General features: G+C 41.6%; 1 protein-coding gene across 6 annotated transcripts in view; it reads left to right on the forward strand.

Moving 5' to 3' along the window:
- Positions 1-14,363, forward strand: part of LOC149251810 (uncharacterized) — a 395,150-nt gene that overhangs the window by 49,852 nt on the left and 330,935 nt on the right. For all 6 annotated transcript variants that reach the window (XR_016266907.1, XM_089459577.1, XM_089459575.1 and 3 more), the window contains exon 2: positions 2,662-2,745. Coding sequence is in view for 5 of the 6 variants with exons in the window: in XM_089459577.1 (XP_089315703.1) it covers positions 2,662-2,745 (84 nt within the window). In the remaining variant the exon portion in view is untranslated. The remainder of the gene's footprint in view (positions 1-2,661; positions 2,746-14,363) is intronic.

Here is a 14,363-nt window from a genome sequence, read left to right on the forward strand (position 1 = left end):
CTCGGATCTCATCAAACTCATTTCCATGACCTTCCATAGTGTTTACCATTGTTTCCAAGCTTCTCTCAACATCTTGGACTATGTCTATTAATGCCACCTCATCTTGGTCCACTGGGTTAGACCTAGTGTTCACCATTATGACCTACTTCTTTCACACTTGTGATGTGACCTTGCTAATGCTCACTTCAATTTCCCTCAATGTAACCTGTGCCAAAAACCAATAGCCAAAAAGCCCTTTTTCACACATGGCAATTGATTATAGAAGTCCCTTTCCCAAATAACTTGTAAGATAGAAGGGAAACTGAACCTGCAATCTTCGAATAGCTTCAACTTCTTCTTTGAGGTAATTGCAAACCTCCTTCATACCTATTTAGATCCTTGCATGGACCTGTTGCTGTGCTTCTTTGATACCACCAAAGTTGCACTATCTCTTCCTGCATGTGGTAAATTTGATATTCCACCTCCATGGTGAAGAGCTATACTCATTATCTCTTCTTGTGGTAGCTCTGATACCACCTTCGTGTGGTGAGGAGCTACACTCATTGTCTCTTCTTGTGGTAGCTTTGATGCCACCTATCAAGACTCTAGGGTCTCCACATGGTTTCAAGGCAGTTTGTTGAGTGCACTGTGACCCCTTGACCGACGTGTTTCGCAACTGCCTAGTGTAGTGCAATGTTAGTCCACCTGGACTATGCCTCACAATAAGCTTACTTATATAAGCTCTATATTATTGGTTACTTAGTGGGATATCATAACCCTTCAATATAGTGCAAGAAAATCTTATTGTCACAATACTTCAATTAACATTCATTCATGAGCAACACATGTAAAGAGATCACATCATCAACATCATTAACACAAATACACAATTTGTATGGAACATCCCTCCAACCTTCTTCTTTTATTGAATAATGTAAAACTTCTTTACATAAGGGTTCGAGACAATGGCTCGACCATAAAGACAACAAACAAGCCAACAAAACCTTTACTTGAAGGAAACACCTGTGCCACCTGGCTCGATTGACTTGACGAGTCGTCTCCACCCTACCCACGACTTCCTTCGATTGCTCCTTGGCCCATTTGGTTTGTTCGCCAAGTGTAGACTCACCCGAGCCCCCTTCGCCCTCGGTTCTATTCTTCTCGGCTTGTCCTTGCCTTCTCCTCAGATGCTCGTCCTCTTCTACGATTCTCGCACTTGTCACTCATTTGATTCGACCTTGTTCGTTTGTTGTTCTCTACATCGTGCACATCCCTTTTGTATATGTGACTTTCCTTTTGGTTTCAACTTTCCCTCACAACCTTTCCATCTCAATTGGGTTGGCTTGTTGGCTCTCCAGAATATGACTTTGCATCGGATTGACCTCCCATTGTTTGGCTCATCCATACATGTTCGCCCTTTCGCTCGGTCATCTTACCCACTCATCCCATGTTCCATCCCACGACACCTCGGGCCAACTCATTCCAATGTGCATTTAACTAAATGATGCTTGGGTCGATTTCATTCTACTCGTCTTAGGGAGGTCATTCCTTGGTTGTGCTACGCCTTTGTGATCCCTGTGGCACCAAGCTACATGCACCCTCACCCATCTCGGTTTCTTCTTTGCTTGGGCGGGTTGGGGAGTTGGGTTGTGCCATACCCGGTGTGCCACCAAGCCGTCCTTGTGCCAACCCACAAGTGCCCAAATGGAAGCCCCAAGTCTTGGTTTTCTACCACTCCGATGGGCTTGCTCTTGCCTGCGCTTCTCGATTATTCACCACTATCTCGATTTTGTTGAAGCCTTGGCCCACTACTCAACCATCGAGTGAACCCTCCGTTACATCACATTATTTGTGATATAAACGTCACAAATGGTGCGATGGAGATGTCGCTCTTGGTGCACGCCTCGTTTAAAGGCACACCCAACTCTAGGCCCTAACACACACCCACACACTTACACACACACTATATATATATATATTAAAAAACTTCGGCTATAACATTGATGGGAGCCATGGTCTGCAAACTGTGACTTATTGTAATAACTTCATTTAATCTTTGAGTGTTGACATCCTTTTCCTTGTTGAAGTTTCCTATACTATTCTTTTTGTAAACCTCTTTTGGTTATATATTCGACTTTTGATTCATATATTTGCATTTTCCAAATATTTTACTCCAAAGTTGGGACAAAGTTGCTTGCTTAAAACTTGAAAACGAGTGTCAACATTTTAATTTCCTCACTGAGGAAAATATTTCTGGGAAACCAATGATACATTTTCAACAAACCTATTCAATTATGACTCGTTACATTCCTCTAATAGGATATTAATGGATTAACTCTTCCAATAAGAAGTCATATTTTTTTTATTTTGTTTTGTTTATTTCTTCTGCAGGAAGCATGTTGAAAAGTAGAGATAAATTCATGTCAAATACTTGACATCTTGTAAATTTTTTGAGAATTTAAATTTGTATATTTTTTAATTCCCAGGACAATTCTCTTGCTATTAATAGAGCACATAGTAGTGTTTTTTCAATGATGGATTTTAATTTTTGATAACAATAGTTGAATTGGATTTTAATATTTGCATATATGAATCTATTTACAATCAAGCAGCATGTACCACCACTTAGATTTGTATTTGCAGTTCTATAATTTTCGCATTTTCTTGAATAACTCTATGCAGGATCAATTTTCAGAAGCACTTTTGTGCTTTGGTGCAATATCTGTTAGCATTGAGGACGCGAATTTTGGAGAGCCTCATGAGCAGGTGAGTGTTCAGGAATTTTCATTTGTTTTACTTAATTCTTGTCTTATTGAATGAGGAATCAACCTCTTACTTCGAAAGAAATTTTGAATTTGATAAGCTTCCTCATCATGGTGGGTTGAAACACATTTGAGGAATTATAGATGGTCAATGCAATTTGCTCTTTTTCCATGCAATCATAATGGTAACCTTGTTATGAGAGAAGTTCTTTTAGGACATCTAGTGTGTTACATTCCAAACTTAAGTGCATGTGAGGTTGCTTTGCTTTTGTAGCTGCCAGTGATTTGGATATCTGAGATAGCTTTACTCTTGAACGCTGTTTGCTTGCATTATTGTTTCTAGTGCACTACACATTGTGGAATATGAATTTGTACAAACAACTATTCAAGATTGATGGAAAGGATAGCGAGAGATGTTTCTGACAGAGTGTAGCCTGATCAAATCATATCACATTCCTTGTCGCTATTAGTAAGCAGAATTTTAAACTTGCCTTTTGCATTAATGTTCAAAACTTCAAAGACACATTACTTGTTACAACAAATCTAGCATCCCCATATGATGTAAAACCCCAAGGATCAAGGGGCTAGCTTGTGTAAGTCGGGAAGGCTACCCACTATCACTTTGGTAGCTCTTCCTCACATTTTTGGTTAGCGCTTCTTCAACTCAAGGGGGACTTCCATAAGGATAGTATTGCTAAGGCTATGGAGTGGAGGCTTAAGGTGATTTGTGAAGAGTTAGCATAAGAAAAACAAATGGTTGTAGACTTGTAGTTCACCTTAGATGGTTATCACCCTTACAAATGAAAGCTCCCATAAAACCATGAGTCCGCATGAGAGTTCACCTAAGGTTCTCTAATCTTGTATAGGGTGAGAGCAACCCGGACTGAGACTTCAAGGGATCAACCATGCTCCGACCAAGACAAAAAAATACAGACTCAATGACAAAGACATAGGTCTCTGATACCTAATATAGGGCCTCACATGGTTTTTGCATTACTTTTGACAAATGTTATTGGAACTGAACCGGTGATTGAACTAGAAAATCTTGTGGAATGAGGACTGGTTGAAATTGGACTGGAACCAGTAAAAATATTGGCCGTTGGTGCTCCAACAGAGGATTATAAGAAGTCGATGGACACTTGGAGAAAACACCAGACACACTTGAGCAGTAGTTCCTTGTGCAGATTGAGCTAGCAACAAGAGTTCGAGCTAGAGAGGGACGTGGTGTCAATGAGGGGCAGGGACAGTGATCCGGAGGAATATTTCCAGATCTGGAGAGACAGCAACAAGAGGCCGAGTTATTCCCAGTGCAGAAGCCCGAGTACAGGCAACAATGTGAGTACAAGCAGAAGCTCGAGTATGGGCAACAACGTGAGTGCGAGCAGAAGCATGAGCACAGGCAGCGGCGCGAGTGCAGGCAACACAAGTTGTCGAGGTTTCTTGTGGAGGAAGGGAAATTCCAATAGATAATTTTAACTAGATTTTCTTGCTATGGGTTCCCAGTTATCGACATCCAGATTGTACTCAGAATTTCACTGCTGCATAATAATAAAAACCCTTAGCTGTTGCACCGGTTTTCCGAAGTTGGGTTTTTCCAGGGACATTTGTCAAAAATAACAACGTTATTTTTATGTGTGCGTGTGCTAGATTTTCTCAGATTCCGATGCTATTTTTCTTTCGTAGTATTTATTTGTGAAAATCGCAGTGTGAATTATTTGGTATTTGTCGTAGCAAACTGCAAATAAATTGTTAAATAAATTAATAATTAGGAAAATAATTTCCAGTTGTTGTGATAGATGAAATTTTCACACAATTGTGGTGCATGAGTTACCCCGATCTTTAGTTTTCCACCCTTCTTCATATGCCTTCTAATGATTTTTCTTTCTTTTTACTCCTTGGGGCTCTAGGGATGAGAGCATGATGCGTATGATTACCCCCTTAAGGTTGGGAAGTTCATCGCCCAACAGGGGTTGGGACAATCATGGGTTCCTTAATGATGTAGGGGGCACACATAGGGGCCTTAGAAACCAGGGTGATTGCCATAGTGATAAGGGGTGGAGCTCATGTTTGGCTTTTGCCCATGTGCTAAATTTTTATATCCCAGCCATCTTTTGCATTTTGTGGTACATTTCTTGTTGTAAGTGGCCAAATTATGCTTTTAACTTTCTTTTAACTGCATCAACCTCCAGGGCATCATTCCAGGCCCGATCCGAAGTGTGGACAAGGGGAAGGGGAAACTAACTCCTTGTGGACCCAACGGACAAATGTGAACCCAGATGGGAAAAGTGTGAAAAGGGGTTATAATGAGTGGAGGGGAGTGAGATATGTGGTGTCGGGAAGCAGGACCACGCAACCAAAATCGGGGTTTCCCATGTAGTGCCACTTTTAAAGCTAGTAGCCAATAGAGGAAATCCCAAAGGACTAGGATACAAGATTAACCACCAAGCTGGGACAAGGGAACAAGATTACAATCCAAGCCCATTCTTTTTGGTGAATCACCTCACTAATCCATGTCCAAATGTGTCTAAGAAAAGCAAGCATAAATACCCAATTACATAATGAAAAGTCATACCTTTGGGGTTGGAAGGCCCACCTTCAAACATATGATCATAACAGATGGGCGAGGGCACATAATGGTTTGTTCAAGAGGCAGAGAATGGTGGCACATCGAGCTATTTGGTAGGTGCAAGGGGTTGCCGACTGAAGACAAATCTAGGAGAAAAATTCTCCTATAGGGGTCACCCACTGGTGGTGGGTAACAAGACCACGCTACCAAAATCAGGGTTTCCCAAGTAGTGCCCATCATGAATCTATAAGCCAATGGGGGAGATCCCAGGGGACTCGGGTTGAGGATTAACCCCCCATTTAAGGTGAGAGAACAAGACGACAGTCAAAACCTTTCCTCTTTCCAAGTCACCCAATAATCGATACCCAAGTGTGCCCAAAGAAAAACAAGCATAAGCACCCGATTGCACAATGAAAGACATACTGTTAGGATTGGATGGCCCACCTTCAAACATATGCTCTCAACAGATGGGCGAGGGGACATATGACTGGCTCAGGGAGCGGAGATCAACTGGCATAACATCGGCTACACTGGTGGTTGTCAGGGGCTGCAACCTACTGGCTGGAGACAAATCTAAGAGAAAAATTCTCTTATGAGGTCACCCACTGGTGGTGGGTAACACAACCTCCTCTATTTGGACGTATTTTCTCCTTTGTTCCATTGAAACCTTAGGGCAAATTGAGATCCCTACAGGACCCTTTTTTTCATCACTGCGCATTACCCCACAAAGATGCCTCCTCACACAGGTATATGAACCAATATATGGTTTTCTTCCATGACAATCATGAGGGCAAACAAACTTGTAGCTTCCACCACCTCTCCCCCCCTCAAGTTTTGTCACATAATTCCACAACGTTGTGAATGCAACTTCCCTCTCTTGCATTTTAGTGTCCTTTTCATCCCCTTCCTTTCCAAACCCTTCCTACTCATCATATATTTGGTCACTCATATGGGGACCACTATCCTTTTGTTCTTCTTCCCTTCTATTCCTACTCCCCAACATGATCATGAGAAACCAAAAGTGGAATGATACATATAAGCCAAAAGAACACCATTTGGAATATGAATATAGATGGACAAGCTGTAATGAAATGAACAAGAAGAACGAATGGGAAAGAGTAGGAGAGGGAGGGAAAAAAATACAAACTGCAATGACAAAAAAATGAGGGAGTTTGGGGTTTCCACTTACCTCTTTAGCTCTTGTAAATGGCAACCCTTTTTTACTCCTCCAAGCTCCTCCTAACTCCTCTTTCATGCCTTCAAGCTCTCCTCAAACTTTGTTCTCCTCTCTTCTCCTCTCTTCTCCAAGCACTCCTAAGATGCAAGAATGAGGAAAAGAGAAGGGGAAATGCCTTTTAACCCCATCCTATCCTTTCCCTAACTCACCATAAACCCACCTTAACCCCACCCCAACCCAACTTAAGTCAAAGAAAAAATTAAAAAAAATATAGAAATCGAGCCCCCATGGAACCGCCTGTCTACCTCCGGATCTGCGTGCAATCTCCGCGGATCCGTGCCCGAACCTTTTAATTTTTTCACATGGCTATATTGTTCTTTGCTTTAGATAATTACATTACATCTTTTACATGTTAAATTCACCCCACAACATCATAACATCGTTGTAGAATCCGATTTGTACAATTTAACTAGACAACAAATTTGAAATTAAATGCAAAAGAATACCTGGAATTCAGTTTGGAGACATTCCTTGTTTGCTGTGGCTCCCGCTCCCGTTACCAAACCGCCCTTTTTCCTCCCAGCCCATCTAGGGTCTACCTATACGGTGCCCAGATCCAGAAGACTTCAAATGGAAATATTTTGCCCCCCATGGCCAAAACTCCAAGAACAATTAAGCTCAATCTCCTCCAAGAACAATCAAGCTCAATCTCCCTCTATCTATGACTTTGTTAGAATTTCTACTTTGTCTCTGTAAAATCCAAAATAACTCCCCCGTATCCCTCTTTTCCCTTTCTTATATAGGGCCCTCGTCTATTTCAGAGCGGTGATTTCCCTTTCCAAATTCCTCCAGCGAAGGGTTAAGGTGATAAGTTTTGGTCTAGGGCTGAACAGGCATCCGCCACCTGCGTCTATGGTTGACAATGTGCTCCTTTTATGTCTTATTGTATTGATAGACCACATATATGCTACGTGACTTTATTTTATGTTCATAATATATATAATGGATTTGGTTAAGTTTGCATAGTTGGTATTTTTATGTTTTATTTTCTTTTAGTTCATAATTAATATATAATATAACTTTTGTATATTTTATGTTGTATTTCACTTGTTAATTTATAAAGTATGTTTCATATTTACTTTAGTACCATATATATGACATTCCCTCCTATTTTGTATAGTACTTTGTCTTTCTTTTTATTTTGTATAGTTATATTTTATGGTGGTGGTACATACCTTAAGTACCTCAGCCAATATTTTTTTTAATTTTAATAATAATGATATATATGTTTTTTGTGAATAGGTATTCACTTAGAATTTTCAATAATTAATTCTTTTATCTTTTACTGGGAAATTTTCATAATAGGTTAATACGTATACTAGTGTAGTGCATGCGATGCATGCATATGTAGCTATCATATGGATGCATCGTATGCATGCTAATAGTCTTGTGTCCTCTATAATAAGAGATGGGTCATCACAATCGTTACATCATTAGCAATTATGTAGAAAGAACTATATCATCAACAATGCAGTGGAACAATAAAATAAGCATTAGAAGAAAAGCATGCACAAATAGAGACACCAAGATTGGTCGGAGACTAGGGCAAAACCCCACAAGGGGGAAAACCCAGAATTCAATTCTTCTCCTTTTATGAGATTTCATTAATTGTTCAACTGAGATACAAAGTACATCATCATAATTCATATCAAGTTACCTAGGGCTAATACAAGGTTCACAACTACGTTTGTGAACCTTACGAGATACATTCGAGAGGGCTGCCATCATAAGCAAAATCATTATCTAGAGCACTGTTATGCATGCTGACATTACTGCAATATTGTCACATCCCTGTAATCACCGAGTCATAGAAATACTGACTATACAGTCATACACTGCCTTAAAGATTTGTACCATCATGAAGCATTGTCAACATCTATCCATAATAAATCACACGATTCATGGATAGACTAGCCATACTGCTCAGCATATGATACCATATAATCTTGCCAATATTACGTTGCATCTAAGCCATACCAATATATATATGATACCAATATATATGTATCTGTTGAGAAACTGACGACCTAATATTGAGGTGCCATACACATGATGCCAACCATGCATACAGTGCCGACCATACATACCAATACCAAAAACTATAGATGCCCTACTAGGATTAATATGACGCTGAAATACTGATCTACAATGACTTACCAATTTTGATCTATACTGCAACAAAATCATACATATAATAGAATTGCAGAGGAACCAAATGTGTAATTGTAGAGGAACTGTATATACATGCCAAATTGTCAATACTATATGCCATACAAACTGTGTAATTCATATCAATTATTTCGTATGCCAAACTATGTATACTGTGTGTTGATGCCAATATCTGAGATAGCCAATTGTACAGTTGTAGAGATGCCAATCATAAATCGAACGACATATATAAATATACTGTGCATACATACAACGTATTAATGCAGAGGAACGTGCCATTTGAATATAGAGGAACAATGATACCAACAATGCGACTATATCTGCGCACTAGACATAGCATGTGAGTGAGACATAACATGTGAGTGTAATCACAAAGATGCAAAATATAATGTGCAAGGGTTCCTTTTCTATATATATATTGATTTTGGGTAGCATCAGATGTGCTATAAGCCTCAAATTTTGCAGAGAGGCTTGGGCACAGGTATTCCAAAGAACCCAGAACGCGTTTTGGGAAATTCCACCCAGAAGCGATTTTATTAAAATAATTAATATTTTTAATGGGGTTCCTAAAAATTAAAATATTAATGGGTATTAATCTAATCAGGGGTGAAACTTCTAGAAAAAGCCATGGATCAAGTCAAAATGATCTGAGCCTTTGATTATGTTTTAATCTACGCCGTTGGTTGCCCAACAGGAAGATATAAGAAGGGACTTGAGGGTCATTTGGAAAACACACAGAGAGATAGAGAAATCGATTTTCTGAAGTGAGAAGTTCTCAGGAGGAAAAATCGTTTGAAGGAATCTCTTACAGTTGAGGGGCAGGATAACAGCTTCCGGAGAGAGATTCTCAGTCATAGATACATCAACAGAGAGAGGCAGTAAGTGATCCAGAAGCCTTGACGCAGAGGCTGACGCAGGGCCACAAGGGCCACGTAGAAGTGATGCAAAGGCTGAGAGAGAAAGTCGAAAATCAGAGCAAAGGGTCAGTTTCAGCAGCTGGAAGCCAGGGTGTGAGACGGGGAGGCTGAAAATAGTGACTCTGGGATTCTGATTGAATTCCCAAGTTGGGTGATGCAGTGTCTGAAAGGGTTGACGCTGGGACAACGTAGAGGCAACACAGAGCTAGCGCAGTGCCTGCCAGGGGCATCTCATCCAGTAGCTGGAACAACTGGGACTTTCCTCAGTGATTGTGTGAGGTAAACTCACAAAGCTTTTGCCAATATTTCTCTCTGTAACTGAATAACCCTGTGAGGTATTCAATGATGTATTCAGATTTTGCTACTGCATAATAATAAAACCCTCAGAGTTGCTGCATCGGTTTTCCCGCATTGGGTTTTTCCGGGGACTATTTGTCCAAAAATAACTGTGTCCTATGTGTTGAATTATTCCTTCTGGCTCAGTATTTTGTTTCCGCAATATATTAATTAAGTGAAGGCTATAGATGTATTTACTTTGAAATTTACCTTAGAAGAGAGTAAATAACTTGTATGATTTAATCAAGTAGGAGAAGTAACATCAATTTACTGCAGTAAGGATTCCAGTGTGGGAATTTTCACATGGTATCAGAGCTAGTGCATGAGAAGCAAGAGGAGTAGAACCAGAAACCCCAATGCTGAGCAAAAGGGGAAATCGAAGTGCTGCAGGAGGCAGCAAGTCGAAACCCGAGAGGGTTTGTGTAGTTCTTGCTAGAGGGTCGAAAATCCAAGGGAGTCTCTCTCCGAGTGAGTTGACGGAGAGAAAGAGCTTCCAGTTTGATATTTGCAGTGGCAGAGGGAGCAACGCTGAGCCTTAGCGTGAGGAGCAGCTGGTGGACGTAGAATTTTCAGTAGGCAGCTTTGCCGGGCTGAAAAGACGTCAAAAGAAAGAAGCAACGGAGCATAGTGAGGGAATACTTCCTCAGTGATTTCTTGCCGAGCAAATCAACATTTCTCAATTGCTGAGTAGCAGAGTGTGAAAATTCCTAAGCTGAAATCCCTACTGCAACAAACTGATGTTACTTCTCCTAATTGATTAAATCATACAAATTATTTACTGTCTTCTCCGGTAAATTTCAAAGTAAATACATCTGCAGCCTTCACTTAATTTACATTTATGTGGAAACAAAATACTGAGCAAGAAAGAAAAATACAACACACAGGACATAGTTATTTTTGGACAAATAGTCCCTGGAAAAACCCAACTTGGGAAAACCAGTGCAGCAAATTTTAGGGTTTTATTATTATGCAAGAGAAATTATGAGTACAATTTTAGGATGCTCAACTAGCAATCTGATATAGAGAGAATACTGAACAAAAGACTAGTGAAATGATCTCACCTTGACACTGGAGAATCAGTGACTGATCGTTCTGCTCTGGAGGCTCTATGTTACCCTCTGTGTGGCCTCTGCGCAAAACTGCATCACTATGGGCAGCTTCTGCATCACCCGTCCTGGGTATTACATTGCTTCTCCTCTGGATCCTCTGTTAGCTGAGAAATCGACTTTCTGCCTTCTAGACTCACACCCTGGCTTTCGACAACTGAACTTCGACTTCCCTCAGCAGGAACTCGACTTCCCCTCAATGACTACGCTGCCTTTGTGTAGGCCAGCGTCAGCCTTCCTCTGTATGTCTTTCTGTCCTCTCTCTGCCTCGTACTCTCCGGAAATTCCTTCTCTCGGATTCTCACTGCCCCTCTGCTGCAAAATCTCCTCAATTGATTTTCCTCCTGAGAACTTCTCACTTCAGAAAATTGATTTTCTCAATCTCTGTGTGTGTTTTCCAAAGGACCCTCAAGCCCCTTCTTATATCTTCCTATTGGACAACCAACGAACTAGATTACATCTTAATCAAAGGCTCAGATCGTTTTGACTTGATCCATGGCTTTTTCTAGAAGTTTCACCCCTGATTAGATTAATACCCATTAATACCCAAAACTGGACAAGTATCCGGTGGATACTCCTTGGTGCTGAAATCTTGGCTGTTGCTAGTCCCATGCTGCCTCTGAAGCCACTGCGCTGCTGAAGCTCTGCACTGTGCCTCCTTGCACTGTTGCCTCTCTGCTCTGTGCTGCTTAGTCTTTGGCTCTCCTAGCCACTGCATCTGTCGAACCAACACTCCATGACACCAACTGAAACTCCACCATCCCGCTACTCCTGATCATGGGCTCTCGTAGCAAGGTGATGATCCAAGAGGTGGGCTCCTCAAGGATCTTGCCCATATGCAGTCCTCTTGACTACAACCCTATATTAGCCCACCTCTCTCTTGGAGGTATCTCAGATGTCATGGCGAACTCCTCGTCAATCTTTGCGGTTGCAACATTAGGATCATGCTTCTCATCCTTGTCCTTTTTCTTCAAATGACACTGCGATGCATAGTGGCCCATCTGGCCACATCTGAAACACTTCACCTTGGAGACGTCCTTCTTATGTATCTGTTGCCCCTGCTGTCCCTTCGATGCAAGGGCTGCGTTATCCTCTTCCTCGACTTTGGGCTTCGACCCACTACTGATGCTGCTCCAGTCAAGTTTGACCTGGAGCAGGTCTCTCCTTAGCGCTTCTTGTTTTAGAGATGCCCACATCTCGTCCCAATTTGGCAATGCTGCCTTGCCCAGGATGCATTGGACAAAGATCTACCAATCATCTGAGACGAATTTAGAGCCAGTCTCACTAACTCCGAGTCTTGAGGTGTATGTCCCATAGCTGACAGCTCATCACGGGTCTCCTTCAGTTTCGTGAGGAACGGATCCACTTGCTCCCCCTTCTGCATCTGAGCAAATCTCAGCTTTTGCTCTAAGTACATCTTCCGCTGCGTGGAAGATCCCTGATACAATGTGGCCAAGGAATCCTACATCTCCTTAGCGGTCCCTTTGCTAGCAACGTGGAACACCACATGATCCCTGACTCCATCCAGGATCATTCTCTTCGCCTTAGCCATCTCAGCTTTGTACTTTTTCAGCGGATCTGCATCTGCAGGTTCAACCACCACATTAACAATGTACATCTTGAGGGCATGCTCATCTAGCAGGAAGGTCATCCTAGCCTTCCAGATGGCATAGTTGGAAGCCCCGTCCAACCTCACATAATCCCTCAAGCCACTGGTTGCCATATCCTTCAAAAACTATCGAACAACTCCCTCTTTCTCCATATTGCGTAGCTCCTAGGTTGACTTACGCACTCCCTGATGGAGCTGGTAAGCTGCTCCTACTCTGTTGCTCAGCAATTGGTAAATGTTGATTTCCTCGGCAAGAAATCACCGAGGAAGTATTCCCTCACTATGCTCTACTGCTTCTTTCTTCTGACGTCTTTTCAGCCCGACAAAACTGCCTACTGAAAAATCTCCGTCCACCAGCTGCTCCTCACGCTAAGGCTTAGCGCTGCTCCCACTCCCACGACAAAATTCGAACTAGAAGCTCTTTCTCTCCTTCAACTCACTCGGAGAGAGACTACCTCGAATTTTTGACCCTCTGGCTAGAACTGTGCATGTTGGAATTTCTAAGTCTATCCGTTAGAAATTCTTCTTGTACTATCTGATTTATTTCTTCCTACTTGTTCAGTTACTTAACAAGTTATTTACCATGTAAATACTGAAAATAAATACAAGTACAGTATCAACTCATACAAATCATCAACTGAAAGAAACAAGAACACAAGTGACACAACTATTTTTGGACTAATGTCCCCGGAAAAACCCAATGTGGGAAAACCGGTGCAGCTATCAGAGGTTTTATTATTAAGAAGTTTCAGAATACAATCTGTTGGAATTTCTAAGTCTGACACGTTAGAAACCCTTCATGCACTTCACTGATTTATTCCTACCTACTTGTTCTGTTAATTAATAAGTTATTTACCATGTAAATACTGGAAATAAATACAAGTACATGCTTAACACATTACAAATCATCAACTGAAGGACATAGAAACAAGCACACAAGTGACACCATTGTTTTTGGATAATGTCCTTGGAAAAACCAAATGCGGGAAAACCGATGCAGTTATTTGAGGGTTTGATTTATTAAGCAGTTTCAGAATACAATCTGGGTGCCAAATCCGACTCACCCAACAGAGAAAATCTCGGCAGTAGTACCTCTCTACTCGGAAGTAGATATTCCAGTTGAAACCCCGGATAAACACTTTGGTAGCTCTACAGCTCTAATTTGCCTCACGAAACCCCAACGTCACTCTGGCTTGACCTGCGTCAGCCTCTCTCTGGCCTAGCGTTAGCCCAGCGTCACTTTGGCTTGTCCTGCATCAGCCTCTGGAGGCACTGCATCACCCCTCTGGCCCTTTGCGTCACCCACGCTGGCCCTTTGAGGCACTGCGCAGCTCCTAGCTGCCTCTGCGTGAGCCCTAGCTGGCTTTGCGTGAACCCTTGGCTGCTTCTACATCCCTTTGTCCGGCTACTGCACTGATCCTCCCGGTGCTATCTTTGCCTATCTGCTTCTGTATTCACTGCCCCTCAACTGTAACTTTGATCACTCTCTCAAATTTCTCAGCAAACCCAATCCCAGAAAGTCGAAATCTTGATCGCTTGGTGTGTTCTCCAAGTGACCCTTAAGCCTCTTCTTATACTTTTCTTGTTGACAAATCAATGGCCGAGATTAAGTCCCTAATCAACGGCTAAGATTAGATCTGGTTTGATCCACGACTTTTGGACCATTCTAACACAGTTTTATA

This window comes from Pinus tabuliformis, chromosome 7 (assembly GCF_031772625.1).
Source record: "Pinus tabuliformis cultivar Carrire ecotype Pingquan chromosome 7, CPIR1, whole genome shotgun sequence".
Classification (NCBI taxonomy): domain Eukaryota; kingdom Viridiplantae; phylum Streptophyta; class Pinopsida; order Pinales; family Pinaceae; genus Pinus; species Pinus tabuliformis.